The sequence below is a fragment of the Hemiscyllium ocellatum genome, chromosome 14 (genome assembly GCF_020745735.1).
Source record: "Hemiscyllium ocellatum isolate sHemOce1 chromosome 14, sHemOce1.pat.X.cur, whole genome shotgun sequence".
Taxonomy (NCBI): domain Eukaryota; kingdom Metazoa; phylum Chordata; class Chondrichthyes; order Orectolobiformes; family Hemiscylliidae; genus Hemiscyllium; species Hemiscyllium ocellatum.
Window position 1 is genome coordinate 27,097,182 of NC_083414.1, and position 14,531 is coordinate 27,111,712.

At 41.3% G+C, this 14,531-nt stretch overlaps 1 protein-coding gene and 1 pseudogene across 1 annotated transcript in view; both read left to right on the top strand.

The window, feature by feature from the left end:
* The first annotated feature begins 7,185 nt into the window (after positions 1-7,185).
* LOC132822466 (zinc finger MYM-type protein 6-like) lies at positions 7,186-7,971 on the top strand (annotated as a pseudogene).
* A 2,948-nt stretch (positions 7,972-10,919) lies between these two features.
* zgc:77375 (uncharacterized protein LOC402927 homolog) overlaps positions 10,920-14,531 on the top strand; it is a 55,955-nt gene continuing 52,343 nt past the window's right edge. The window contains exon 1 of the mRNA XM_060835151.1: positions 10,920-11,143. Coding sequence (XP_060691134.1) covers positions 11,036-11,143 — 108 coding nt within the window. The 5' untranslated portion in view covers positions 10,920-11,035. The remainder of the gene's footprint in view (positions 11,144-14,531) is intronic.

The window sequence follows — 14,531 nt, forward strand, 5'->3', positions numbered from 1 at the left end:
GAGTTGATTGCAGCATCAAGTGATAGAGTGCTGATAATTGTAGAGCTGAAAATGTGTTGCTGGTTAAAGCACAGCAGGTCAGGCAGCATCCAAGGAACAGGAAATTCGACGTTTCGGGCCAGAGCCCTTCCTGATGAAGGGCTCTGGCCCGAAATGTCGAATTTCCTGTTCCTTGGATGCTGCCTGACCTGCTGTGCTTTAACCAGCAACACATTTTCAGCTCTGATCTCCAGCATCTGCAGACCTCACTTTTTACTTGATAATTGTAGAGTCTAGATATAAGACCATAAGACATAGGAGTGGAAGTAAGGCCATTCGGCCCATCGAGTCCACTCCGCCATTCAATCATGGCTGATGTGAAACTATCAACAACCTCCATTGTCACAATGTCGGTGATACTATGGTAACATCCTGGAATTTAACATTTTTCTTCCATGCTGATGGTCAAACCAAATTCTTTATAGGCATAAGAGTGTATGTCCATTTGCCACTGAAGGTGTTCCTCAGTATGGAATGCCAGCATTGTGGTGCGAGTTTAGATTAAATTCCCTACAGTTTGGAAACCGGCCATTTGACCCAACAAGTCCACACCGACCCTCTGAAGTGTAACCCACCCAGACCCATTCCTCCACCCTATATTTACCCCTGACTAATGCACCTACAGGCGATTTAGCATGACCAATTCACCTGACCTGCACATTTTTGGATTGTTGGGGGAAACCCATGCAGACACGGAGAATTGCAAACTCCACACAGACAGTCGCCCAGGGCTGGAATTGAACTCGGTTCCTGGCACTGTGAGGTAGCAGAGCTAACCACCTATTTGTGCCATAAGAGTTGTACCACTTTAAGTGCTCGGCACAATTTTGACTTGCATCCCCAGCAAGCAAGACTGTTCAGCTTTATATGGTACATAATTGGTCAATCTGTAAACAATGCGAAGATGTATAACCACAATGGAACAAAAAATTGACCAAACGAATGTCAGAACACAACCCTGCTTGACCCCATTGTTGATCTAAGGATTCCAGTGTTACCCTAACATAGCTGACATTATCCAGCATCTTGTTATGGAACAAATCACATGAAGCAGCTTCATCAGGCAACCACTTTTCTCCAACAACTTAAATAGAATACCTGTGCTCACATGCTTGAATGCATTGGTGAGATCAATGAAGGTAATATATAGTGGTTCCCTTTGTTCATTGCATCTATCGTGCAGCTGCTGAACTAAGATCATAATAATTGTAGATCCTCTGGTTCTGAAATCATACTGGGATTCAAAGTAGATGTATTTAGCCAGAATATACAATCTGACAAGGACAATATCAGCAAATACTTCTTTCCAAATCACTTGATAAGGCAATATCTTGATAGTTCTTGCAACTATCTTGTAACCTGAGCTACAAATCCTCTCAAAACTCACTAAGTTCTTGCAAAAGAATAAGATGACTCGAGAAACATGACATCCCAAAGTAAAATAGCTTCAAATCACTAATGATTTAAATGCAAATCCTGTAAATCCCCAAGAATTCATGGTATTGATTAGTGTTCAGAAATACTTTGAGATTCATGGGGCTTTGAGAGTTGAGCGAGTCTATAGATACTGATATAAAGCCATAGAGACATACACCACGGAAACAAACCCTTCGGTCCAACTCGTCCATGCTGACCAGACTTACTAAATTAAATCAGTCCCATTTTCCAGCGTTTGGCCCATATCCATCTAAACCCTTCCTATTCCTGTACCCATCTAGATGCCTTTTAAATGTTGTAATTGTACCAGCCTTCACCACCTCCTCTAGCAACGGATTCTGTACATGCATCATCCTCTGCATGAAAAGCTGCCTCTTGGGTCTCTTTTAAATCTTTCCCCTCTCGCCTTAAACCTAGGCCCTCTAGTTTTGGACTCCCCAACCATGGGGAAAAGGAAATAACCACTTGGTTATTCAGCCTATTCATTGCTCTCATGATTTTATAAACCTTCATAAGGTCACCCCTCACCTTCTAACAGTCCAAGGAAAATAGATTAGAAACAGGAAACATTGTCTGAATAACTAAAAGACAAATCAGACATGTGAATCTATAGATGTGTACATTTTGGTTGAATGTAATGGAGTAATTGTCAGAATCAAATTTAGAAGTGGACGATTACCTCCAGGATTTCATTCAGAAACTGACATCCCAAGGAATGACTATGTCCTAGTGGTATCATCATGAATGATGCCTACTCATACTGAATACTTCATCAATAAGATATATTGTGCTATGAAAAACGAAGTGGGCCAACTGGATGTTTCACTTGAATGCAGGTAGGTGTAAAACACTTAGAAGAAAAATGAACCTCACAGTACCCATTGAATAGTTGAAACAGTTTCGGATGAATTTAATTTGAAAGACATTAGGAAACGTAGTGTTCAACATGTTGAATCAGTATAGAATATCAATCAATAATCCAATAAAGCATTGATCTATAGAGCCAACAGAAGTCATAATTACTGCTTCTGATTATTACTACTTCAGTCAGATTAAATTGGTATAAATATCCTGCCAAATCCATTCACCTTGATACAAAGGAAGGAAACATTAAGCATTTTGTAAAGGAATAGCGTGAGGTGACTCGAGCCTCTGATGCATGGGTCAGGTTTAGTTAAAAAGCACTGGCGAATTGATCAGCAAATAAAGCCAAAATACTGCAGATGCTAAATATTTGAAATAAAACATAAAATGATCGCGAAGCTCAGATCTTGCAGCAACACAGGAAAAGAACCAGAGTTAATGTAATTCTTCTTGATATCAGCAAGTTCTGAATACAAATCAGTCAATACATGTGGCGATGTCTGTCCTTATCAATAATTTTGCACATATACAAAAGTACCCCCTTGTCAGCTCAGTAACAAAGTTATCTAACTTCGAACAATTTGGTCAATTGGTAAAATATCACAGATGGTATTTCTGGAACAGTGTGCATCCCAGATGATGAAGCAGATGCATATCTACATGAGCTTCAACCTGATCTAACATTATATCAGCGTGATTTGTAATTGATTAAAACTAATTTCTTCAATCATATAAATTGGACCACGAGACGTAATAAGGAATGTGCTTCTTATTTAATAAACAAAGCATCTTCTGTAAGATTTCATTTGCTCGACGTTATGTAATTACTAAACATTAAGTAAGCATGTTGAATCATTCAGTAAATCCCGAAAATGTTTCTTTCAGCATTCAAATTCTTTTTATGGCTATGAGTATGATCAAAAGTCTTGAAAAGGTAACTTGTCTAATGAGGAAGGGTTAGAGTTTACCACAGACTTTGGCTAAATGACAGAACCAACTGCGATCTCAAATCTGCATTTGCCAGGAGTGAGATCCATGGAGTTAGCCTCCAGAGCAGGTCTGATTGATGACCTCCCTGCTTGCTATTAAATTAAGGATGGCAGGAAGTCTTTGATGTTAGGCCAGTTCGAAGTGAAATTTTTAAAAAGCTGAAAAACCTCAGGTCAGACAACGTCTGTGTAAAGAAAACGAGTTAGCGTTTAAGGTTAAAGACTTCTCTGTTTGATTGAGCAGGCTAGTACCCCTTTTGCAGTTCGGTAAGAAGAATAGAGGGATAGATTATTTTCTAAATGGGGAAAGGGTTTGGAAATCTGAAACACCAAGGAACTTGGGAGTCCATGTTCAGAATTCTCTTAAGGCTAACATGCAGGTCCAGTTGGCAGTTAGGAATATCACTCCTACAGCAGGGAGACCAGGACTGAAAGCAGAATTCCAGAAGGGGCTGAATCAATGTCCTGTAGAGCTACAAAATAATGTCGCAACTCCTACACTCAATGCACTGACCAACAAAAGAAAGCACCTTCACTACTCTGCCTGATTATGATTCCATTTTCAATGAACTATGAACCTGCACCTCAAGGTCTCTTTGTTCAGCAACACTCCCCAGGACCTTCCCAGTCCTGCCCTGTTTTGCTTTTCCAAAATGCAGTACCTCGCATTTATTAGAATAACACTCCATCTGCCATTCCTCAGACCATTTGATTGAAGTCCCATTGTACTCTGAGGTAAACTTCTTTGTTATCCATTACACCTCCAATTTTGATGTCTATGTAAAGTCACTAACCATAGCTCCTATTTTCGCAGAGAAATATAAATGATGAAAAGCAATGGACCCAGCATCAATCCTTACAGCATATTGCTCATCACAGCCTCCAGTCCGAAAAGCAACCCTCCACCACTAACCTCTGTCTCCAACCTTCCAGACAAATTTGTATCCAAATAGCTAGCTCTCCCTGTGTCCCATGGTGTCTAACTTGCTAATCAGTCTGTCATGTGGAACCTTGTTGAACGTCTTTCTGAAGTCCAAGTTAGTGATTTCCATGCTCAAAGCCATGCTGACTTACCCTAATCATTTCTTGCCTTTCCAATTACATCTAAATCCTGATTCTGAGAAGCCCTTCCAACAACTTGCCTAACTTCAGGCTCACTGGTGTATTGTTCCCTGGCGTTTCCTCATCACCTTTCTCAAATAATGGCGCCTGTCTTGCAGCACCTCACCTGTGGCTATCGGTGATACAAATAGATTCTTGATTGGTAAGGGGATCAGGGTTATCAGGAGAATGAGATTGAGAAACATATCAGCCATGATCGAACAGCGGAGCAGACTCAATGGGCTGAATGGCCCAATTCTGCTCCTATGTTTTATGATCTTATGGTCTCGAATCAACAAGGGATAATTTACAGATTAGTATTAGAAAGACAGAATTAAAAGCACTTATCCCAATGCACATAGCATTCACAACAAGAGAGGTAAATTGATAGTGCCAGTTGAAGTAAAAAGGTATGATTTAATTGCCATTATGGAGACATGGCTCCAGGATGACCATGTCCAGAAACTGAACATTTAAAATGTAAGAGGGATGGACAAGAAGAAAAAAGAGATGTGATAATGCTGATAATGAGGGATGGGATCAGTCAGTTAGTGTGAGGATCTTCAACTGGAACAATAGAATATGGAGTGGAGCTCAGGAATAACAATGGACAATAAATATTTGTAGCAGTGATTAAAGGTACCAAACAGTAGTGATAATTTAGGGCATAGTACTATATATCTGAGTTGCATGTTGTATTTTTGATTTGCGATGGAAGAAAAATCCAATCATGGCCACATCACGAATCTATGTTGGGGCAATATTGTCTATATTTGAACTCATTACTGCTGCCATGTTGCTTTGGTATGTGCTGTAGTCACTTATATTAGGACTTCTGTTTTTACAAACATAGGAGCAGACTAGGCCATTGAGCCTACTCCTCCATTCAATTCAATCATTTTTTTTATCATCCATTTCATTCCTTTTTCTCACACTATCCACATATCCCTTTCTGTTGTTAATAGTTAGAAGTTGTCAATCTCTGCTTTAAACATACTGAATGACTGAGCTTCAACAGCCCTCTGGAGTAAGAATTCCAAACATTCACAACACTATGAGTCAAAGAAATTCTCAACTTGGTCCTAAATCCTTTGATTTGAATTTGTATCCCATGGGTTCTAGATTCAAACCAGAGGAAACACCTTTCCTGCATCAAGGTGAAAATGAGGACTGCAGATGCTGGGGATTAGAGTTGAGAGTGTGATGCTGGAAAAGCACACCAGATCAGGCAGCATCTGCAGAGCAGGAAAATCGACGTTTCGGGCAAAAACCCTTCATCAGGAATGAGGCTGGCAGCCCCGGATGGGGGTGGAGAGATAAATGGGAGGGGTTGGGGCTGGGGAGAAGATGGCTGAGAGTGCAATACGTGGATGGAGGTGGAGGTAATAGTGATAGGTCGGAGGGGAGGGGGGTGCGGATAGGTGGAAAGGAAGATGGACAGGTAGGACAGGTCATGAGGGCGATGCCAAGTTGAAAGGTTGGAACTGAATAAGGTGGGGGAAGGTAAATGAGGAAACTGGTGAAATCCACATTGATGTCATGGGGTTGGAGGGTCCCGAGGCAGAAGATGAGGCGTTTTTCCTCCAGGCATCAGGTGGTAAGGGAGTGATGAATGGGTGGAGATTTCAAGAGGAATTTCAAGGCTGGAAGAAGAACGTCTCATCTTCTGCCTTGGGACACTCCAACCCCATGGCATCGATGTGGATTTCACCAGTTTCCTCATTTCCCCTTCCCCTGGTTCCAACCTTTCAACTTGGCATCGCCCTCATGACCTGTCCTACCTTTCCATCTTCCTTCCCACCTATCCACACCCCCCCCCTCCAACCTATCACCATTACACCCACCTCCATCCATCGCGCTCTCAGCTATCTTCCCCCAGCCCCACCCATCTCCCATTTATCTATCCACTCCCAAGGCTCTCAGCCTCATTCCTGATTAAGAGCTTTTGCCCAAAACATTGATTTTCCTGCTCCTCAGATGCTGCCTGACCTACTATGCTTTTCCAGCACCACACTCTCGAATCTTACCTGCATCTGCCCTGTCTATCCCTTTACGTACCTTATAGTTCTCAATGAGACCATCTCTCATTCTTAAGAACTGCAGAGAAAACTGGCTCAGTTTCTCTTCACAGGACAGTCTTGGTAAAGTCCTAGGAACAAGCCTGGTAAATCTTTGTTATAGCTGCTCAATTCAATAATATCTTTCCTAAGGCAAGGGGACCAAAACTGCGCAAGATACCACATGTGGTCTGACCAAGGTCTAGACCAGTGTTTCTCAACGAGGGGCATTGCCTTCCTTCGGTGGGCGTGGAAGTCAAAGGGGGTGGCAAGAGGGCACTGAACGACTTTGTAGAGAGCTTACCAATCACTTGGAAGATTGTTGTGTCTTTGAAGGACTTTGCTGTGTGCAGATGGATAGTTGCATAACACAAGTCTGTTATTTTCCCTGCACCCATGGAGGTGTGCGCTCTGATTGATTGATGCACTATTATTGATAGTCTTCTCTGTGAATGGCAAACCATTTGAACTCGTTCGCAGTTGGCACTGATTCTACTGCCGAGATCAATATCACCTAACTCGTGTCGCTTCTAGAAAGTCGAAACTGCAACTTTTCAACTGTTCTACCGGGTGGCAGAATGAATGCACATTACAGCTAATTAGCCAATCAAATTTTGCCACTTGTCTGAGCGTCTTAAAATTATCGTGATAAGGTAATACTCGTGATTCCATCAGGGTATTCGAGCGACAGTGTAAAAATGGCCTCATTGAGTAAGAAAAAGTACAGGCAGGAGAGCATGGACTATTTGTGATATGGCTTTATTCAATCTCCATCTAATAAGCAGTTACCACTGTGCTTGCTCTGTGAACAAGATTTTTCCAATGAGGTCATGAAGCCTTCCCGGCTTATTAAACATTTGGAAAAGAAACAGTGACAAAAAGGACAAAGATTTGGCATATTTTCAAACATTAAAGAATAAATTCAATCAGCGACCAATGATTTCCACTGCTTTTTCAAAGATGGGAGCCACAAATGTGGATGGCCTTGTGGCATCATACAACATAGCGAAGCTAATTGCAAAATGTGGTAAACCTCATTCCGTGGGTGAATTGTTGGTGCTTCCAGCTATTGCCAAAGTATCATCAACCGTGCTGCATCAGGAATCATCAATGACTATCAAGCGTATTCCTCTTAGCAACAATTCCGTGAGAAGGCGCATCGATGAAATGGCCTCAAATGTTGAGGATTAATTATATTCCCTTTTGATCTCGAAAGAAATTGCCTACAAATTGATGAAAGTACTATATGCAGAAATCAAGCTTTACTTTTGGGATACGTACATTTCATCGACAAAAATGAAATATGAGAAGAATGACTTTTTGCTCTGGATCTACTGACAGATACCAAAGGTAAGACTATCTTCGACTGCGTCAAGGATTATTTTGATAAAATGTCTGTTCTCCTCAAAAACATTGTTGCTTGTGCTACGGATGGCGTGCGTGCTATGACTGCCCAACATCGGGGATTTGTCGCATTATTATAGAGAGAAGTGCCACGTGTTTTCACAGTACACTACATTATCCATCGGCAGCATCAGGTTGCAAAGAAGCTTAGTGGAGCCCTCAACCATTCTCTACTAATGGTGATAGATCTGGTAAATTATATAAAGAGACATGCTCTGAATGAACAACTTCTCCACCAACTCTGTAAAGATAATGAAGATGAATTTCTGCAATTGCTGCTACACACAGAAGAGACATGGCTCTCGAAAGGAAAATGCCTCAATCGTTTCCATGAACTGTTCGATTCTATTATCGAGTTCCTGCACAGAAATAATGAAAACCTTTGTACGAAAGCCGAAACCGTAAAACACAACTGTGCATATCTTGCGGATATATTCGATAAGTGTAATTCACTGCTCATGGAGATACAAGGAGATGATGTGAGTTTCATAAAAGCAAGGAATGTTGATTCATCTCTTATTGCGATACTTGATCTCTTTCATTGGAATATTAGTCGACATGAGTTTTACCAGTTCCCAAGTTTAAACAATATCGCGAAGCATGTTACTGATGATCAATTACTTATCTACTCAGCTCACATTTGTGCACTGCAGGATGATATGAAAATATGATTTGCTGATCTTATCAAGATGGAAATCCCTACATGGCTGACTGACCCCTTTATCTCATGCGCAGAAGAAATGGACATTCGCCTTCAGGAAGAAATCATAGAGCTCCAAAATGACACTGCAATGAAAATTCGGTTTTCGCAAATGGATGAGCACCTTTTTTGGATTCAAGATGCCACCCGGTGTCGGTTCCTGCTATTAAGTGAAGAGGCAAAGCAGTTTGCACTACCATTTCCTACCCCTTATTTGGTTGAGAAAGGATTCAGTGCCATCGCCAGAATACAAGATAAGACCTGCAATCGCATGGATGTTATTCAGCGTCGTGACCTGAGATTGCTTTTGACAGAAAGTTGAATCAGATGTATATGATTTAGCAAGACAACATGAACCATAAGGATCGCATTGATTATTTTGCTATCGCAGACTAAATTTTATACAGAGTGAACCAAAAGTAGGTGGACAGTAAGAACAGTAATAAATGACAACATTTTTTGTTGTATATAAAACATATTTCACAAAAGATTTCCATTTTCAGCACTGCAGTGTGTTGCAGTTATATGTGCAAAAACAGACTTTGGTGATTTGGGGGCGTTGCATGATTTCAAGGATAAGAAGGGGGCGTTGAATACGGAAAAGTTGAGAAACAATGGTCTAGACAATTAAAACAATACTTTGGTCCTTGTACTCAAATCATCTTGCAATAAAGGCTAACATACCACTATTTTTTCTAATTGCTTGATGTATCTGCAAGTCAACCTCAACTTATTCATGAACACACCCTTTGTACATCTAAATGTTCTAACTTCTGACCATTTAAGAAATACTCTGCACATTGGTTTTTTCTACCTCAGATTTTTCCACATTATAATCCATTAGTTTTGTTTTTGCCCATTCATTATGTCTGGTCAAATCTTCTCAAAGGCTGTTTTGCAAATTTCCTATAGCACACAATCCTAACAACAAACCTAATCCTAAATCTAATTCTAGCTCTGTGTCATCCATGTGTCATTAGTCACATCCTGCTAAAGCTAGAATGACCCATTGTCCCTACTCTTTTATCAATCTGTTAGTCAATCCTTAAGCCATTCAATTTTCAATGTCCAATTTTGTTAACTAACCATTTGTGGGGGACTTTATCAAAAACTTTCCAAAAATTGAAGTACTGTATGTTACTTCCAAAACTACCCTTTACCAATCCTGTTAGCAACATCTTCCATAAATTCCAACAGCTTTGTCAAACATGACTTCCCATTCACAAATCCTTGCTGATTATTCCCAATAAGAGCGCATGAAATAGAAAAAGGAGGCCATTTGGCCCCTCAAGCTCTGCTATTCAACTGGATCATGGCTGACCTAGCTGGGGCCTCAACTCCTCATTTGCACTAGCTCAGCATACAATCGGGTAATTATTGACCAAGTATCCATTTAGCACATTCTTTATCATATATTTCAACAGGAAAATAGGTCTGTAATTCCCTGCTTTCTTACACTGTCCCTTCTTAAATGGCATGTGCAACCTTTCAATCTACAGGAACTATTCCAGAATATGGAACTTCATAAATAATCTCCAATGCATCTCCTATCTCCATTGTGGTCTCTTTCAACATTCTGGGAAGTAGAATATCAGTTTGAGGAATTTATCACCTTTCAGTCCCATTAGTTTCTTCAACACTACTTGTATAAATTTTCAATTCCTCATTCTCCCTGGTACCATGGATCCCTAATTCTGGGAAATTTCTTATGTCTTTATCTTACTCAGTGGAAGACAAATACAAAGTAATAATTGAGCTTCTCTGCCGTTTCGTCATTTCTAATTATAATTCCTCTTGAGCCTGCCTGTAATTAACCCTCACTTCTTTGAGTCAAACATTTCATACCTGCGAAAGCTTTAACAGTCTATTTTCAAGAGTTTTGTTATACATCTTTTCTCATCAGTTTCTTGGCCAACCCCTGCTGTATTCTAATGTCCTTCCAATGCTCAGGTTTGTTACTATTTTTCGCAACCTGATAAGCTTTTTCTTTTAATCTTATCCAATGCGTATTTTTTTTATTGTTTGCCACAGTTGTGGATACAACTTTGTGCTCTGAACGCTGTTGTTGCTGGTATCTGTGCCCTATTTGCGTCAGGGTTGTGTTGTTGCTGTTGTGATGTTGAACAGGCTTTGTGTCCTCACTCGCCACATGGATGGGGAGGGTTGCGCTACTGTGTGATGCTGCTGCTGCACCGTGCTGTGCGTGGCCCACATGAGGCGCTGCAAAGTTGGCGGGGGCCAGGGAGGGGTGGTGGACGAACTGGGGTAAAGGGAGGGGGTGGGCGAAAGGGGAACTGTCCATCAGCGGGGGCGGGCGGTGACGTCTCCGGGTAGCATTGATAGCTGGGGCCCCCGCTCTCCGAGAGCACAATGAGCCGGCGAGCGGTAGCGGCTGGGAGACGGGGGTGCTCCGCAGCTGCAGCGCACAAAGCGGCGCAAGGACAATGAAGGCGTTGCTGTCTCTCAGCCGGGTCGCTCGCACGGCACTCAGGAGGCTGACAAAGGAGGCGCCGGCCAACTACCGACTGGCAGCAAGCATAGCGGAATCTCAGGTAACGCTTGTGTGTGGGGGGGGCGGGAAATAGAGGGAGAGAGAGCTGTAGGGCCACCAGACCAGACCCTCATCCGACCAGAGAGTGAGGAAATCTGGTGGGGTAGCCTGCACTCATCATGCAGACCACTTGGTCAATACTGCAGAAACTGCTCATCAAACAATATAGCACGTTCAGGACAAATATATGCTTAACGTGATACCTTTGACTACCTTTGCTGTTAAGTTTTGTTTAGAAGAGAACTTCGTGTCCCGGACAGGAGTCAAATGCCTCCAGTCCACTCCAGTTAACCCTTAGGGTATAATTGGGTAAGCAACTGTAGGAACCTAAATGCTACCTCTAAAGCCGAACTCATTTAACGGTTTGTACCTTACTGTGAATTATTTGCAGAATGATTTCTGGGCTATAACAGGATGCCCTTTCCGAGTCTTGTGTGTTCTCCTTTCAAGTAGCTGATTAAAACCTGGCTCATTGGCCAGCGTTTGGTCATTAATTTCGTGGTTCACTGTCAGTTTTTGGCTGATTACCTTGTGAAGCGCACTCGAATGTTTGCCTACACATTACAAAGGTTTGGTAGTTTAGGATTTGTTGCGTTTTTAGTGATTATAGATTTGTATAATCGATTGCCTTAAATAACTGGAAAAGGAAATTATTACCCTGGATTCAGAAAGGAAAAACAATAGCAGCGCTTTCTTTCTGTTCCTTGTAGATGTAAGTAACATATGTCAAATGTTCTTAATATTACTAAATATATTCTTAATATTCCAGCCATATTGATTTTTTTGATAATTAGAAAGAGCAAATATGGTTGAAATTTATTATCAAATCAATCTGCCTATTATGGTTTCCACATTGGCCAAATCTAGAGTAAATTCTGGTGTACCTAGGGTCCAATTTCAGTACAACAGTAGTTTTATTTCAAGACTGTGTGCTATTGAATGATATACTGACTGATGCATGTGATACATTGCATTCTGCAGTGATTTTCTAAAAGCTGTAAACATTTCATTTTGTGGAAATTGTGTAACTTACCTATGCACTGAAGAAATATGTGCCTTGTTGGACTAGATCTGCTGTGCTCCTTTTTAAAAGGAGCCTTTGTCCATTCTCCTGCCTATAAATTCTAAAATATGCAATTTTAAAATTGCAAGTAATGTGATATAATATTAGTTAGTACATTATTATGGTGATCTCTTATAATGTTATTCATGAGTTTAATTTTTGCCTATAAAGATTAGATATCCATTTTACACCCTGGGAAAATTGATCTTTGATGTTAATTAAAACTGATCCCATCGGTTTACTGTTGGGTGGGTTAGCTTATTGTTCCCTGTCCCTTCTCTCTGTTTCTTTGGTATAAATTATTTTTGCCCCTTTTGTACTCCTTCCTCTTCCTCTCATGCTCTCTTTACCCTTGCTCTTGCCTCATATTCTCATGACAGTGTCTGTAACATTGACTCATTGATTTACTTTCATGTTTCTGTGTATTTTCAAATTTCAGTTTCTCTCTGTTGCCACTTTAAATCTAGTTTTAAAGAAGGCTCTCACATTTGATCATCTAGTCTATTTTCCTACTGTTTTGAAACTTTAGGTAGGGGTGTCAGAGAAGGAGGAGGCCAATGAAGGCAAATGAGACTAATTTATTTTGCAAATGCTGGCCAGTATGGACTAGAGTCATAGAGATGTACAGCATGGAAACAAACCCATCAGTCCAACCCATCCATGCTGACCAGATATCCCAACCCAATCTAGACCCACCTGCCAGCACCCGGTTCATATCCCTCCAAACCCTTCCTATTCAAATACCTATCCAAATGCCTCTTAAATGTCACAATTGTACCAGCCACCTCTGGCAGCTCATTCTATACATGTACCACCCTTTGCCTGAAAAAGTTGTCCTGTAGGTCTCTTTTATATCTTTCCTCTCTCACCCTAAACCTATGCCTTCTAGTTCTGGACTCCCCGACCTCAGGGAAAATACTTTTTCTATTTATCCTATCCATGCCCCTCATAATTTTGTAAACCTCTATAAGGTCACCCCTCAGCCTCCGATGCTCCAGGGAAAGCAGCCCCAGCCTGTTCAGCCTCTCCATATAAATCAAATTCTCCAACCCTGGCAACATCCTTGTAAATCTTTTCTGAACTCTTTCAAGTTTCACAACATCTTTCCGATAGGAAGGAGACCAGAATTGCACGCAATATTCCAACAGTGGCCTAACCAATGTCCTGCACAGCCACAACATGACCTCCCAACTCCTGTACTCAATACTCTGACCAATAAAGGAAAGCATACCAAATGCCTTCTTCACTATTCCTATCTACCTGCAACTCCACTTTCAAGGAGCTATGAACCTGCACTCCAAGGTCTCTTTGTTCAGCAACACTCCCTAGGACCTTACCATTAAGTGTATAAGTCCTGCTAAGATTTGCTTTCCCAAAATGCAGCACCTCAAATTTATCTGAATTAAACTCCATCTGCCACGTCTCAGCCCATTGGCCCATCTGGTCCAGATCCTGTTGTAATCTGAGGTTACCCTCTTCGCTGTCTACTATACCTCTAATTTTGGTGTCATCTGCAAACTTACTACTGTACCTCTTATGCTCACATCCAAATCATTTATGTAAATGACAAAAAGTAGAGAACCCAGCATCGATTCTTGTGGCACTCCACTGGTCACAGGCCTCCAGTCTGAAAAACAACCCTCCACCCCACCCTCTGTTTTCCACCTTTAAGCCAGTTCTGTATCCAAATGGCTATTTCTCCCTGTCTTCCATGAGATCTAACCTTGCTAATCAGTCTCCCATGGTGAACCTTGTTGAATGCCTTACTTAAGTCCATATAAATCACATCTACTGCTCTGCCCTCATCAATCTTCTTTGTTACTTCTTCAAAAACATCAAGTTTGTGAGACATGATTTCCCACACACAAAGCCATGTTGACTGTCCCTAATCAGTCCTTGCCTTTCCAAATACATGTGCATCCTGTCCCTCAGGATCCCTGTAACAACTTGCCCACCACTGAGGTCAGGCTCACCGGTCTATAGTTCCTTGACTTGTCTTTACCACCCTTCTTAAACAGTGGCACCACGTTTGCCAACCTCCAGTCTTCTGGCACCTCACCTGTGACTATCGATGATACAAATATCTCAGCAGAGGGCCAGCAATCACTTCTCTAGCTTCGCACAGAGTTTTCGGGTACACCTGATCAGGTCCTGAGGATTTATTCACTTTTAACTGTTTCAAGACATCCAGCACTTGCTCCCCTGTAATCTAGACATTTTGCAAGATGTCACCATCTATTTCCCTACAGTTTATATCTTCCATATCCTTTTCCACAGTAAATACTGATGCAATATATTCATTTAGTATCTCTCCCATTTTCTATGG